Consider the following 17211-nt stretch of genomic DNA (forward strand, 5'->3'; position numbering starts at 1 on the left):
CTTGGCAAAATGTAAAGACCATCGAGGCTAGGAAGAAACTGCATCAACTAACGAGCAAAATAACCAGTTAATATCATAATGGCAGGATCAAGTTCACACATAACAATATTAACCTTAAATGTTAATGGACTAAATGCTCCAATTAAAAGACACAGACTGGCAAACTGGATAAAGAGTCAAGACCCATCAGTCTGCTGTATTCAGGAGACCCATCTCACATGCAGAGACATACATAGGCTCAAAATAAAGGGATGGAGGAAGATCTACCAAGCAAATGGAGAACAAAAAAAAGCAGGGGTTGCAATCCTAGTCTCTGATAAAACAGACTTTAAACCATCAAAGATCAAAAGAGACAAAGAAGGCCATTACATAATGGTAAAGGGATCAATTCAACAGGAAGAGCTAACTCTCCTAAATATATATGCACCCAATACAGGAGCACCCAGATTCATAAAGCAAGTCCTTAGAGACTTACAAAGAGACTTAGACTCCCATACAATAATAATGGGAGACTTCAACACTCCGCTGTCAACATTAGACAGATCAACGAGACAGAAAGTTAACAAGGATATCCAGGAATTGAACTCATCTCTGCACCAAGCGGACCTAATAGACATCTATAGAACTCTCCACCCCAAATCAACAGAATATACATTCTTCTCAGCACCACATCGCACTTATTCCAAAATTGACCACATAATTGGAAGTAAAGTACTCCTCAGCAAATGTAAAAGAACAGAAATTATAACAAACTGTCTCTCAGACCACAGTGCAATCAAACTAGAACTCAGGACTAAGAAACTCAATCAAAACCGCTCAACTACATGGAAACTGAACAACCTGCTCCTGAATGACTACTGGGTACATAACGAAATGAAAGCGGAAATAAAGATGTTCTTTGAAACCAATGAGAACAAAGATACAACATACCAGAATCTCTGGGACACATTTAAAGCAGTGTGTAGAGGGAAATTTATAGCACTAAATGCCCACAAGAGAAAGCAGGAAAGATCTAAAATTGACACTCTAACATCACAATTAAAAGAACTAGAGAGGCAAGAGCAATCACATTCAAAAGCTAGCAGAAGGCAAGAAATAACTAAGATCAGAGCAGAACTGAAGGAGATAGAGACACAAAAAACCCTCCAAAAAATCAATGAATCCAGGAGTTGGTTTTTTGAAAAGATCAACAAAATTGACAGACCGCTAGCAAGGCTAATAAAGAAAAAAAGAGAGAGGAATCAAATAGATGCAATAAAAAATGATAAAGGGGATATCACCACTGACCCCACAGAAATACAAACTACCATCAGAGAATACTATAAACGCCTCTACGCAAATCAACTAGAAAATCTAGAAGAAATGGATAATTTCCTGGACACTTACACTCTCCCAAGGCTAAACCAGGAAGAAGTTGAATCCCTGAATAGACCAATAGCAGGCTCTGAAATTGAGGCAACAATTAATAGCCTACCCACCAAAAAAAGTCCAGGACCAGATGGATTCACAGCTGAATTCTACCAGAGGTACAAGGAGGAGCTGGTACCATTCCTTCTGAAACTATTCCAATCAATAGAAAAAGAGGGAATCCTCCCTAACTCATTTTATGAGGCCAACATCATCCTCATACCAAAGCCTGGCAGAGACACAACAAAAAAAGAGAATTTTAGACCAATATCCCTGATGAACATTGATGCAAAAATCCTCAATAAAATACTGGCAAACCGGATTCAGCAGCACATCAAAAAGCTTATCCACCATGATCAAGTGGGCTTCATCCCTGGGATGCAAGGCTGGTTCAACATTCGCAAATCAATAAACGTAATCCAGCATATAAACAGAACCAAAGACAAGAACCACATGATTGTCTCGATAGATGCAGAAAAGGCTTTTGACAAAATTCAACAGCCCTTCATGCTAAAAACGCTCAATAAATTCGGTATTGATGGAACGTACCTCAAAATAATAAGAGCTATTTATGACAAACCCACAGCTAATATCATACTGAATGGGCAAAAACTGGAAAAATTCCCTTTGAAAACTGGCACAAGACAGGGATGCCCTCTCTCACCACTCCTATTCAACATAGTGTTGGAAGTTCTGGCTAGGGCAATCAGGCAAGAGAAAGAAATCAAGGGTATCCAGTTAGGAAAAGAAGAAGTCAAATTGTCCCTGTTTGCAGATGACATGATTGTATATTTAGAAAACCCCATCGTCTCAGCCCAAAATCTCCTTAAGCTGATAAGCAACTTCAGCAAAGTCTCAGGATACAAAATTAATGTGCAAAAATCACAAGCATTCTTATACACCAGCAACAGACAAGCAGAGAGCCAAATCAGGAATGAACTTCCATTCACAATTGCCTCAAAGAGAATAAAATACCTAGGAATCCAGCTTACAAGGGATGTAAAGGACCTCTTCAAGGAGAACTACAAACCACTGCTCAGTGAAATCAAAGAGGACACAAACAAATGGAAGAACATACCATGCTCATGGATAGGAAGAATCAATATCGTGAAAATGGCCATACTCCCCAAGGTTATTTATAGATTCAATGCCATCCCCATCAAGCTACCAATGACTTTCTTCACAGAATTGGAAAAAACTGCTTTAAAGTTCATATGGAACCAAAAAAGAGCCCGCATTGCCAAGACAATCCTAAGTCAAAAGGACAAAGCTGGAGGCGTCACGCTACCTGACTTCAAACTCTACTACAAGGCTACAGTAACCAAAACAGCATGGTACTGGTACCAAAACAGAGATATAGACCAATGGAACAGAACAGAGTCCTCAGAAATAATACCGCACATCTACAGCCATCTGATCTTTGACAAACCTGAGAGAAACAAGAAATGGGGAAAGGATTCCCTATTTAATAAATGGTGCTGGGAAAATTGGCTAGCCATAAGTAGAAAGCTGAAACTGGATCCTTTCCTTACCCCTTATACGAAGATTAATTCAAGATGGATTAGAGACTTAAATGTTAGACCTAATACCATCAAAACCCTAGAAGAAAATCTAGGTAGTACCATTCAGGACATAGGCATGGGCAAGGACTTCATGTCTAAAACACCAAAAGCAACGGCAGCAAAAGCCAAAATTGACAAATGGGATCTAATTAAACTAAAGAGCTTTTGCACAGCAAAAGAAACTACCATCAGAGTGAACAGACAACCTACAGAATGGGAGAAAATTTTTGCAACCTACTCATCTGACAAAGGGCTAATATCCAGAATCTACAAAGAACTCAAACAAATATACGAGAAAAAAACAAACAACCCCATCAAAAAGTGGGGAAAGGATATGAACAGACATTTCTCAAAAGAAGATATTCATACAGCCAACAGACACATGAAAAAATGCTCATCATCACTGGCCATCAGAGAAATGCAAATCAAAACCACAATGAGATACCATCTCACACCAGTTAGAATGGCAATCATTAAGAAGTCAGGAAACAACAGGTGTTGGAGAGGATGTGGAGAAATAGGAACACTTTTACACTGTTGGTGGGATTGTAAACTAGTTCAACCATTATGGAAAACAGTATGGCAATTCCTCAAGGATCTAGAACTAGATGTACCATATGACCCAGCCATCCCACTACTGGGTATATACCCAAAGGATTATAAATTAGTCTACTACAAAGACACATGCACACGTATGTTTATTGCGGCACTATTCACAATAGCAAAGACTTGGAATCAACCCAAATGTCCATCTGTGACAGACTGGATTAAGAAAATGTGGCACATATACACCATGGAATACTATGCAGCCATAAAAAAGGATGAGTTTGCGTCCTTTGTAGGGACATGGATGCAGCTGGAAACCATCATTCTTAGCAAACTATCACAAGAACAGAAAACCAAACACCGCATGTTCTCACTCATAGGTGGGAACTGAACAATGAGATCACTTGGACTCGGGAAGGGGAACATCACACACTGGGGTCTATCATGGGGAGGGGGGAGGAGGGAGGGATTGCATTGGGGAGTTATACATGATATAAATGATGAATTGATGGGTGCTGACGAGTTGATGGGTGCAGCACACCAACATGGCATAAGTATACATATGTAACAAACCTGCACGTTATGCACATGTACCCTAGAACTTAAAGTATAATAAAAAAAAAAAAAAAAAAAAAAAAGAGACAGTGAGACACTGCAGGCCAGAACTTGGGGTATTTCTTCCTTAACACAGCCACATCGCCACTCTGCATGGGTATCACTTCCCAGCACCAGAGCAGGCAAGTGACCTCAGACAGAAAGTCGGGCAACTGTGGGGCTCACCTTTTATTTCCCTTCTCCAAAGGATCACCCTCCTGAGCTGCCTATTGTTACATTCCTAAAAACAATGCCTCACACATCTTGTCAAATTCTATAGCTGTTTATGGTGGGAGGGCAAATTTGGTACCAGTTATTCTGTAATGGTCAGATGGTCAGTAAAGTCTAATTATTCTTGAAAAATATTGTTTTGGCTGCTGAATGGGTCCTGGACTAGAGAAATGCAAAAGGAAAATCAGGAAGAACAACCAGAGGGCTACTGTAATAGTTAAAGAATGAGATGATGATTTGGAATTAAATGGTGGCTGTGGATTTTTGAGAGGAGACAAGTTCTGAGCTATTTTGGGGATGATGATATCGAGATCCACTTTTTTTTTAAAGGCATGTATTTTATTCAATTAAAATACTCTATTTTTTCGTTTTTATTCTAATGGAAGCTGATCAGCATTCATAGGAGAGATACATTCCCTTGTGGACAAAAGGGCTAGATATCTGAGGGACAGATATCTGGACAGTCATGTATGTTTAGGAATTCTTACAAAGTAAGAGAAATCTATTCTACAAATTGTTTTCAAATGTTAAGATGCTTATGACTACTAAATCTAACAACTAATGATGCCAATGTTAATGATAATATTAACTTTTATAGATATTTGAATATTTATTCAATTTGTTTTGGCAGCTTTATTGTTATATTTTGGAGTCAGTAATTTTTTTCACCAAGTCTCAAACATTTGTATGTCTCCAACACACTGTGCCTAGATGGTTTGTGGCCCTAAGTGATGTTATACTGACCCTTTTTACAACTAAGGACATTTAAAAAGCCCAATATTCTGCACAAGGGCAAGTGGGTAATATGCTAATCCAAGAGGTTCAAGACATTGATTTTTGGTAGTCTACACTGCCATACGGAGGCTGTAAGAGTGTGTCATTCTGCATATCTTAGCCATGGCGTGATAGGGCTTAGCCGGGAGACACTATCCATGTTAAATTGCCTTAAACAGATGTGGAGTGCTATTATTCTAGTTATCAAAGATGTGGATACCACCTCTTCAGGTAGCAGAGATAAGATTATACCATATAAACCAAGCAATCTCATCTTGTTTTTATCTACACAGTACATTAATGATTTCTTTGAGAAGTACTTACATATAATAGAAGGTGAAGCTCTCAGAGGTTAGATCAGAGATGGAAGTTATTGTTTAATAATGGGCAATTAAAAATTTGTAGAGAGAACCACTAATTGCTACTTTATTTAAGTGAGAAAAACTGCAAGATAAAATTTTCCCTTGACTATCAAACAAAACCTCAAAATGGCTACTATCAAATATCTGGCTTTGAGTAGCACTGCCACCTGGTGGTTTAGTTTGTAAAAATTAGTTCTAAAATCTACTTCAAAGTAGGCCAAAAGACCATGCTGCATAGGGTTATTTATCCTTCTTTTGAACATAGGTGGATATCTGCCAGATACAACAATATTAGGGTTGAATAACTCATACTAAGTTTGAAAACAAGATGCATCTTCGTTCCTCAATGATATATCAGGGACTATCAGATTCCCTCTTTACTCAGACAAAAGAAATACGATTTCAGAGTTGAACTAGTTAAATCAATATGTGTTGCAGGAGACACAGTGTCTAGCATGTCACTGGTAATAGCCACTTTTCTGGTAAAAGCTCCCTAGCTTAATTAGTGGAATTAACACAGCTAAACAAAGACTGTACCAACTGAAGGGGTGGCCAGCATACAAAAGCCTTTTTTTAAGGGATACAAACTTTATATCAAAGTGTACAAAACTGTCCAGGAGAAAAATACGTTGAAACTAGGGTCATGGGTAATTCAGTCCTCAAGTGAGTTAATCCTTGCTATGCATCAGGGATAGTCCATCATATCTTTCCATGATCTGGATAAAAGGGTCCACAAGATAATTTACCTCCTTTTGCTAAGAAATCTCCTCATAAATAATTCAGCTTCTTGGGCATCCTGAATCCTCACCTTATATTGCAGATACAGATATTTTAGAATCTAGGCAGGGATATCACTTTCTAAAGTAATAAACTGTCCCTTTGTTCTATATTTCAGTCAAGTGTGAATTTATTCATTGTTAGACTGTCACTGATCTTCTGATCATTCTGAAGTGTAGTGACTAATAAAAGTCCAGTAAGACTTCAGACTATTGTATATTCACCAAGATAAATGCCACCTTATGAAGCTTTCTAGCATATTCTCCTGTTAGCACTACTTCCTACCTTTCAATGCATGCTTTGTTGGAGGCATTGAATTGAAAATAAGTAAAGGGAGAAATTAACAATTAGTACCAAGTGAGAAAAAGTTGTTTAGTAGAAAACCTAGTGTATTGACTGTGGAAGAATAAGCATTTCTACATAATTAAAATGCTAGTTTATCATAAAAGAGTCCAATAAAAACTGGGTGTCAGGGTAAACTTCACAAACAAATATAAGGAAAGCAAGTTTTAAAATAAATTATAGTAATTCCATTAGGATATATGAATGGCCTTATAATATGTAAGAATAAGATTAAATAAAACAGGCAACTACATTTATGAATGTTCAGTTCACGGCCCCAATTTTTTTTAGGAGTTGTGCTGGCAAACTACCAAAAGTTCAAAGGAAATCAACAAAATGGCAACACAAGGACCACAGATTATCCAGGGCTATCTGGTCCTACGCCTGACATGTAGTATACGCTCAATACATCTCTCCTGAATAAATTATTTGAAAAAGTATGTGGTAATTGAAAAGACTTTAATCTCACTAATAACAAAAGAAGTGCTAATGGAAACAGGCCAATTTTTACCTATTAGGTCAGTAAACATGACAAACCTGATAGGATTGGGTGCTAACCAAGGTATCTGTGGGAGGCAGTTATCTCTTTGAACTTTTGGGTAGAATTTGAATTGGTAGAATATTTTCAGAGGGTGACATGGAAACATGTATTAAAACAATGTTAACCTTTAACAAGTAATTCCATCTTAAAATTTTATTTTAAAAAGATAATAAATGTGAACTTAAAATCTCTGAAGTTAAAACTACTTACTTGATATCAGAGGAAAAATAACCGTCAGGAGACATCAACAGGATATTATACAGCCATTAACACAATTTATGGATGGATAATATTTTAGAGTGTTAATTATAACCATATTTTCATTAGATGAATGTTATTAAAGAATATATATATTTCCGGCCGGGCATGGTGGCTCACGCCTGTAATCCCAGCACTTTGGGAGGCCGAGACGGGGGGATCACGAGGTCAGGAGATCGAGACTATCCTGGCTAACACAGTGAAACCCCGTCTCTACTAAATATACAAAAAATTAGCCGGGCGCAGTGGCGGGCACCTGTAGTCCCAGCTACTCGGGAGGCTGAAGCAGGAGAATGGCGTGAACCCGGGAGGCGGAGCTTGCAGTGAGCCGAGATCGTGCCATTGCACTCCAGCCTGGGCGACAGAGCGAGACCCCGTCTCAAAAAAAAAAAAAAAGAATATATGTATTTCCTAGGATACCTTTTCCTACAATAGAAACCTAATTCCTAAAAGCAGTCCTACCAACGAATGAAAGAATAAAATATTCAATGGAAGTAAAACGTCAGTCAAAGCTCCTTTACCACAGTCAAATAAGTGATAACCATCTGGGCAAAGAATGAAGATACATGTGACAATATGGGTATTAGTTTTTATTATTAAAGCCCTTTTCTAACTTTTCTCTAGCAATGTCAATTCAAAAAGTAGATGTACACATTTGAAAAGAAAACCGTGTATGTTAAGAAATGTGCATTACTGTTATAGAACTATTTTGTTGACATATTATTTTGTCTTCTCGGTGAATTTAAAAATAAAAATGACATCTGACACATTTTATAGTATTTTTTATACAAATTAAACTTGTATTAAAGTGATTAAGTGAGTCTCCCTAATTTGTTTTCTCTCTCTCAGCAACATGGCTGACACTCTCTTGCTTTACTTCATCTATCAGAAGAAACACATGTAAGTAAAATCCATTAATAAAGCATCTCTTCAGATAGAATCCAAAGGTTTACTCATAATGGGTGGATAAAAACTTACCTTTTTGACTTCTTTACTTGATCTGAATGTCTGCTGAACAAAAGAATCACTTTCAATAGCTTCAATTTCTTTCACTCTTTTTACTTGTTCTACCAGGGTGGGTTGGTCTGAAAAAGAGGGTATAATGTCAGTATATTTTGGTGTAAGCATGTTAATAACACTATACCTAAGCAATGTTCTTTCTATGAAGAAATTTTACTACTTATGAAATTTAATTGGATAAAAAGACATTATAAATTAAGCTACAACAAGAAACTCTTGGCCGGGCGCGGTGGCTCAAGCCTGTAATCCCAGCACTTTGGGAGGCCGAGACGGGCGGATCACAAGGTCAGGAGATCGAGAACACCCTGGCTAATATGGTGAAACCCCCGTCTCTACTAAAGAATACAAAAAACTGGCCGGGCGAGGTGGCGGGCGCCTGTAGTCCCAGCTACTCGGGAGGCTGAGGCAGGAGAATGGCATAAACCCGGGAGGCGGAGCTTGCAGTGAGCTGAGATCCGGCCACCGCACTCCAGCCTGGGCGACAGAGCCAGACTCCGTCTCAAAAAAAAAAAAAAAAGAAACTCTTTTGTTTTGAGATCCACAAATACAACATTCCTATGAATTAAGACTCATACTCAAAACCTAAAACACTGCTAAGAAGGCACTGCTATAATGATCTCAGCTAATCTGGTGGGGGGGGAGCTTTTTCTTAAACTTTAACATTTTATCATGGAAATACACATAAAAGTGATAAGGGCACAGTGAATCCACCTGTACGCAATGCTCAGCTTCTATAACCATTAACTTTCTGTTATTCTTATTTAATCAATCTATACCCACCTCAATTTTTTTGGGTGGATCTGATATATTTAAAAGTAAATCTGAGGCATCATACCATTTTATCCCTAAATATTTTAGTAGGCATCTCCAACAGATAAGAACTTAAATAAAAAGAACAATAACTTGACAATTTGCACAACTAAAAATATTATCTATAATTCCTTAATTTGAATACATCTATACATATTCCATATTTAATTTTCACTGATTGTAAAAAAGTCTCTTTATAGTTGGTTTGTTTGAAATAGGATCCAAACAAGGTCTATACATTGCACTGGGTTGATAAGTACCTTAAGTCTCCTTTTATCACTTACAGTCCACTGCCTTTCCCTTTCATTGTCATTTATTCACTGAAGAATCTGAATCATGTATCTTGTAAAATTTCTAGATTTTGGATCTGGTTGATTTTATTCTCATGATATTATTTAACATGTTCCTCTATTTCCCATGTTTTGTGTAAACCACTAGTGAAACCTAAAGGCTTAATTACATTAAGGTTCAATTTCTTTGGGTGAAGAATACATCATAGGTGATGCTGTGTCATTCCTATTACATCATATCAGGATGCACGTTTCCTACTTTTAGTGGTTAAGATTGATCAGTGGGGACGAGGTGAGTCAGTCTGACCCCTTAGAAAGTTCCCCATCAATCTTTCACTTAGCAAATTAGCAACACTGTTTGTTGCTTTGAGCCATTATTTCATTAGAGGTTGTAAAATGGTGATACTCTATCATTCTTCCTGCATTTATTAGCTCTGATTCTTCTATAATGAAGAACATCTCCTCATTGACGATTCAGTGACTGTGAAATACAGCCTATATAGGAAAGTCACAATAAATGTTTGATTCTTTCCCTTTATCAATTTAGGTCCAAAGGTGACCAAAGATGGTCGTTATGAATTCATGAATATTTGTTTATTTAATGTACTTCAGTCCATGGTAGTCATTTTCTTATTTTGATGCTTCAATTGTTTCATTTTTGGGTAGTGGGATCCTCTTGAAGTTGATTCCTATAGCCTTTCAATATAACCACCAGTAGTTATGGCTTAATAAGAGTTGTAGGATCATCTTGAACAGTTTCTGTCCCAGACCTGAAATCAGCCATTTCTCCAAAGAACTCAGGCTCTTCATAATGGAGAATAACATTTATAGACAACAATCTGGGTACTAGGGGTATTCATTGTTACTGAATTGTCAATGCTTCTGAACTTCTTCAGTACGTGAGATACAAAGTACATGCTTTTAGAAGGAAACAGTTAATATGAGTTTATGCTGATACTACCAACCAAATTAAATATTTTAGGATCTTAAAAGTCTTTTTTTTTTTTTTTTTTTTTTTGAGACGGAGTCTCGCTCTATCGCCCAGGCTGGAGTGCAGTGGCCGGATCTCAGCTCACTGCAAGCTCCGCCTCCCGGATTTACGCCATTCTCCTGCCTCAGCCTCCGGAGTAGCTGGGACTACAGGCGCCCGCCACCTCGCCCGGCTAGTTTTTTGTATTTTTTAGTAGAGACGGGGTTTCACCGTATTAGCCAGGATGATCTCGATCTCCTGACCTCGTGATCCGCCCGTCTCGGCCTCCCAAAGTGCTGGGATTACAGGCTTGAGCCACCGCGCCCGGCAAAAGTCTTTTATTTTATATTTGTATATCTTTTTTCTTACTCTAAAAATCTTAGGCTCTAATGATATGACCAAAAGTATTTGTTTTTCTTAATATGTATATGTATTAATTTCAAAATAACAGGACAAACATTACTATTAATAACAAGATGTACTAACACAGCTTAAAATTTTGTTATGGTCTTTGACCTTAGGATTTATTCCACTGCTGAATGCTAAAATACTGTGCTCTAAAGTCATGAAATAATTCTCTGCATAATTATGCTATTAATTTGATATACAATTAGGTTTATTTGTTTCAGTTAATTGAAAAAATTTTTCAGGTCTTGCCTTGTGATTAATGTTCATTTTTTAGTTGCAAAAAATATTTACATGATTCTAAGGTCAAAATTTAAAACATAAGTCTAGAATGTCCCTAGTTCTCACCGCAATCTAGAGATAACCATTTTTACTAAGTTTGTGTTTATCCCTCCATTGTTTATTTTTGAAAATATAAGTATATTCTTTTCTTGCTTATATAAAATTAGCATACTATGTACTACTATGTATATTACCTTTTTCAATTAATATTTCTTCACTTTTACTCCACAGCAGCTAAGTGAGTTCTGCATTCTATTTTATAATAGAATAGCATTCTATTTTATAGTTTGATGATAGTTTTTTCCACTAATGCCCTATGGATGGTTAGTTGTTTCTAGTCTTTTGCTTTCACAGTTACAGCTTTAATAAACAGCCATGTGCATGTGTAATTTCATATTTTTGTATTTTCATATTTTTATATTTCAGTTTTTTTCACATGCTAGCTGGGCAGAAAAATGTAACATAATGACTTACACCCTTGCTGTTTAAATTCATTTTAAGCTGATGTGAAGACATAGTTGAATTAGGAATGATTGTATACTCAGCTAAGGGACTTAAAAATTTTGGGATTTAGGGTTCATGGAGAATAGTCACATTTACTTAACAATAGTAATAAGTGGTTTGACACGAAGGTGGAGTTTTTTGCAGCAAACCAATTTTTATAGCAGCTTTATCCTTGAAAGGTTTAATGTTGTTATAGAGAGAAATATAAAGAGTATTAAAGGAAAATTGGTTTCATAAATTAAACAAAAATATTATCTGACAAAATCTTTGTCTCAACTTCTGACCAATCACAGTTTATAAAGGTATAGTCTTGTGCAACTCCAGTCTATTTCTGGGAAAGATGGCTCTTATGAAGATGTGTCCCTGACAGCTGAAACCAGTCTTTTCTCTTGTGAGAAATAACCACATGAGAATGAAATGCTTGGAAGTAGCAGCCACCACAGCCAATACTCCCATCTTTGGAAGAATATATCTTTCCACATAATAAAACCAAGCACTATCATAGTGCCATGTAAGAGTAAATAGTCCCACATGCTTTATACAATGAAAGCTCCTCTAGATTTTAATTATGCAATGTACTAACTGAGCATGTGAAATGAGAGAAGATTCTTTGCCCAGCTAATTTATTAATATTAACACATCCCATACAAGCAGATAAATTTTTTATTAATTACATATATAATAATGTTAATATGGCAAAGGAAAGTCATAATGGGTACTAGTCTGTACAGTCCAACTTTAATGTCAATATGATAACTACTTTTGTCTGTATAGGTCTTAGTTAATTTCACTGGAATTATTTCAGTCACTAATTCCCAACAAAAAGACATTATTTCTGACTTCAGAATGATGTCTCATGTGAATGAAATGCTGGACCTCTTGAATTTTTTTTCTAAACATATTCTCTATTTGAAATTGCAAAGGACATCATTAGTATTAAATGTCAGAGGTGACCTCACAAACAGTACTTGATGTCTAAAGCTTGCAGTGTTTGTAGCTTTAAATTTGAACATACAACCAGCTCCTAATACAGATAAAAGTGTTATCATAGAGGCTTGCCAAAGCCAGTATGCTTAACAAAATAACATTGGAAAAATTATAAAGGAAAGAAGGAGAAAGATTACAGAAAAACAACATTATCTTTGTGCTTCTTTAAAGATCACTTCAGAACTAACAAAGTGACAGAGCAGATAGGAGAAAACCAGTCTGCCTTACTCACAATATGAAAATACATAGCTTTTTTTGTTTCAGTTTGGGAATCATTTTATTGGTTGTAAGCGCATGTTAAATTAAAATTTGAAAGATTCACAGGAGATTTACATTTTCGGCTTTACAGTAACTCAGCTCTCTCCTGTATGAAAATAGACATAAAAATGTTTTAAATTGCTTCTTACTCAAAATTCTAATGTCAATGACCACAAATGTATGTCTTGAGTATAACCCTGTCATTTTGGGAAGCAGAATAACACACATCAATAATATACATTACGTTGTTTTAAATTCAGTTTCTTAAGTTATTCATGTCAATTTGTCATTTAACAATTTTGTGTCAATTTTAAGATTGGGAAAATGTGATTTAAAATGTATTATGGTTTGTGTGTGCTGCATAAATGCCCAACACATACAGTATCTTGTATTCATTAGCCATGAAGTAAAATTAAGACAAGTAACAAAGTTACTGGGAGAATTAATATAGGGTATTTTAAAACATTTACATGGTAAACATGAAGGAAACATACCATTACTACTTGATGATTTTTTAATAAACATATCACTGGTAAATAAAATAACTTCCATATGTTGTTTGCCAGATGTTAACGGAAGGGATAGATACTTCATAGTAAAATAAAAAATAATAGACTCAGAAAGCCAAGTCATTACAGACCACAACAATCAATACTTAATTCAAAGTATAGAAAATCATTTTCCTTTTGTGATGAAAAATTAAAAAAAAAATTTTATTAGTTACTCTTGATGTTTATAGTATAAAAATTAGGCTCTCCTGCTTCTTCAAGTTATATTTGACAATCAATTTCACATTTTATAACACAGAATTTTCTTTAAAAATACCAAATGTTATACAAATTTTAAAATTAGTAAATAAACATGACAAGGTCCAATATCAATCTTCATTTGAAAAGAAAATTTTAGTCTTCATACTGCATTTGTAGATTACAAACATAAATCTATCTCCTCTAATAGCAATGCCGGGCTAGGAACTGCAGATGGCACTATTGCCCCAGATGTGATCATGACAAGTAACAACCAGCAACTTCAACTGACTCCTTTGAAATATTAATATTTTATAAATTTTCCCAAAGTTAAAATGCATCTTATGTTACAAAAAATTTGGGTCAGTTGGCCCCACAGTTACTGAGTTACTTATGTTACTATTCCAGGAAAAAAATATATACTAATAGTATTGTTACAAATACATAAATAATACAAAAGATTATCTTATTTTCATATTAAATGAGCTCAAATTTTAGTCAAGAATAAAAACATTTAAAAAATTCCTTCCTATGTTACAAGACAGATAATAAAAAACTTTGAAATGTAAAGTATTTTTAAGTGCTTTACAAGAACAACAAAAAAGCAAACAATAATACATTTGTATGGTAAAGTTGACTATTCAATTAAATTTTTGAACAAACAAAACATCTCATAAAGGTTACTTGGAATTCTAAAGTTTTAAATTTCTCATGAACACAGGTTTCAAATAAGTGAGCACATCCAATTGTTTTCCCTTTCAAAACAGTACATTTTAAATGTTTCTTTTAAAACACATACAAGGCAAGCATTATAAATCCATCCAACTCCAACATTTTGAGGTTGTTCATATTGTCGAGAACAAATTTCCAGAACTGATATACACAAATAATTTAAAAGATGAGAAAACTTCTTAAGCGGAATAGGGCTTTTCTGTTAGTTTTCTGGAAGCTTATGCTACAGGACCATGTTACATATGCCGACAAGGCTCCTGAAGTGTCTCTGAAAGCAACTCCACTTTGGATGGGATCCAAGACAAACTCACCTTAAACTGCTTACTATATTAGATTAAGTAATAGGAATAATGTTAATGTGACTGTACCAATGAAGAAGGATTTCTGTTAAATATTTTAATAAGTGAAAGTGAACCGGGCATCAGGCTAGGCTTTATTAAAAACAAAATCCACACTTAATGTCTCATTCAGCTCTTCTCACCTGGAATGCTCTCACCTTCTCTTAATCCCCCCTGTCATTTAAGGCCATGCCTAATGCCCACCTTGTGATGATGCCACCCTTTGCCACCTGTGAGTAAAAGGGCCTCTTGCATAATTCATTTGGCTTTTGGCATATGCTGCCTTGCAAATCTCTTCTTCAATGAAAGCTTCTTCTCCCCAGCTAGAGGGGACATACCTCTTTGTGTCACCTCCAGAACTTAGTGGAGTGTGCTCTATTATTTAGTAAGCAGTCAATAAACATTTGTTGAATAACTGAAAATCAAAAGGCAGTAAAGTTACCATTAAAAAATAAAACTTCATGGAAGAAAATGTCAAATTATATGAAGTTTTTGTAACTTAAAAAATTAAATGTCTTTCAGTGGTGAGTTTTAAGGGCTCTGGGTTTAGGCTATCTGGGTTAAACCCTGTTTCTGCTATGTACTAGTTGTGTGGCTTTGGGCAAGTGGTTCAAGAGTGTCGGTCTCCGTTTTCTCATCTATGACATGGAGATAATAATAGCCTAAACATCATAGGATGGTTAAGAGATTCCCCCCTCACCTCTTCCCTCCCTCCCTCCATCCCTCTCTTTTCAAATAAGTGAGCACATTCAATGTACCAGGCATTGTTCCACTAGTACATTGTTCCAAATCCATACTAGGACTTGGAAATGAATAAGAGTTTCTTCCTTCATGAACTTATGTTTTAATGAGGGAGACAAATAATAAACAAGTAAATAATATAGTATCAAGGAAAATAGAGCAGGCTAGAGGGCTAGAAAGGAGGAAAGTAAACTATTTCAGATGGGGTAACCAGGGAAGAACTCTCTGACATGGTGGTATTTCAGAAGGCAAAAACGATATGAAAAAGCAAGACACAAAAATCTGGGAGATGATAACCTGTGCTCTGCACAGGGATAGGGAAACATTAAAAGCACTTAAGAAATGGTAGCAGATATAGGAAGCAGAGCATAAACAAAAGTGCTAATTTAATAACAGTATTAAAGACGTGGAGGTTGGCTAAACAGTTCTTATATAAATCTGTATATTTCTGACAGTATGGTTTATAATAAGCTGGCAACATTTTTGAGTTCAGGCAAGTAGAAAATGGCTTTAGCTCATACATCTTCTGGTAAACCTGTGGTGTGCCAGGATGTGGAAATGACAGGAGGAGGAGAGAAGGAGTAAAAGCAGTGGAGGACAGGCCTGCGCACATCTATGATAAGGCACAAAAGGTTCAGCTGAAGTTTATCACCCACCAAGAAGACACTGGAGTCCACTGTGATTCACTGAATGCTGTGGGCTGAGTAGGAAAATGGTATTTTGCTGACACATGGTTACCCAGGCTTCAATGGCAGAAATGGGAGATCTTCTCACTTCCTAATGGATGTCTTATAACACAAACTACCCAAAATGACAGTTATGTGGTAGAAACCATGTTTTAAAGCAAACATGTTTTGTTCTGGTGTATGTATGTCCACAGTAATTTTTGTTCACATCATCGATATATGTAATACCTTTCCAGTGGGGAAGGTCATAGAAGTGAATTTTTCATTTAAGTAATTGTTTAAAAGGCCAGATGGGCTGTTCTGGTAGCAGAAGTAAGTAATAGTAACAGCAATAGAAATTTAAGGCACTCTGTGCTGAGCACTTCACATGGATTACCTCATTTAAATATTATGACAATGAGGAATAACACTGTTATCCTCATTGTAAAGATGAGAAACTGAAGCTAATAAGTAACTTGGTGACGGCCACATGGCTAGTTGGTGGTAGAACTGTGATTCAGTCCCTGAATTGTGACCTGGTCATTATTTTCCAGTCAAATGAATTCTTTACCCACTCCCGCCAAGCAACAATTTATTTTTTTCCCCACTCCATCCATTTATAATAAATAATAAATATTCTTGGTATTGTCCTTATTCTGTATTTTAATGCTTACTCATTCAGTAAAATACAACGTAGCTTTATTTGTAGGGGAGAGATACATATATACATGCATATATACATAAATATATATAATATTTTATATAATGTCTTACTCTTCTGGCATTATCTTGAACTAGATTACAGATGTGTGCTTTCAGAATTTCAAATGTGAAACATTTGAAATTTTTAAAGGGATATATATCACATCTAGAAAACCTTTATAAATGAATTAAAAAAATAAAGTTTCTAAAAACCTAGCGTTTTTTTCCCTTAAGCTTGCAAACAACCTAAGCAGGAAACTGTCACTTTAAGTTGCTCTTTATTTACTGTTCAGCAATTGTTACAAAAAATAAGAATGGTTTCCATGAATTTGGTTAAACCAACAACCACTAAATAGTCCCAAAATAC

At 35.9% G+C, this 17211-nt stretch overlaps 1 protein-coding gene across 1 annotated transcript in view; it reads right to left on the bottom strand.

Moving 5' to 3' along the window:
- RSRC1 (arginine and serine rich coiled-coil 1) overlaps positions 1-17211 on the bottom strand; it is a 426163-nt gene that overhangs the window by 12043 nt on the left and 396909 nt on the right. Inside the window, exon 8 of the mRNA XM_030928335.1 lies at positions 8373-8479. Coding sequence (XP_030784195.1) covers positions 8373-8479 — 107 coding nt within the window. The remainder of the gene's footprint in view (positions 1-8372; positions 8480-17211) is intronic.

Source organism: Rhinopithecus roxellana, chromosome 1 (genome assembly GCF_007565055.1).
Source record: "Rhinopithecus roxellana isolate Shanxi Qingling chromosome 1, ASM756505v1, whole genome shotgun sequence".
Lineage (NCBI taxonomy): Eukaryota > Metazoa > Chordata > Mammalia > Primates > Cercopithecidae > Rhinopithecus > Rhinopithecus roxellana.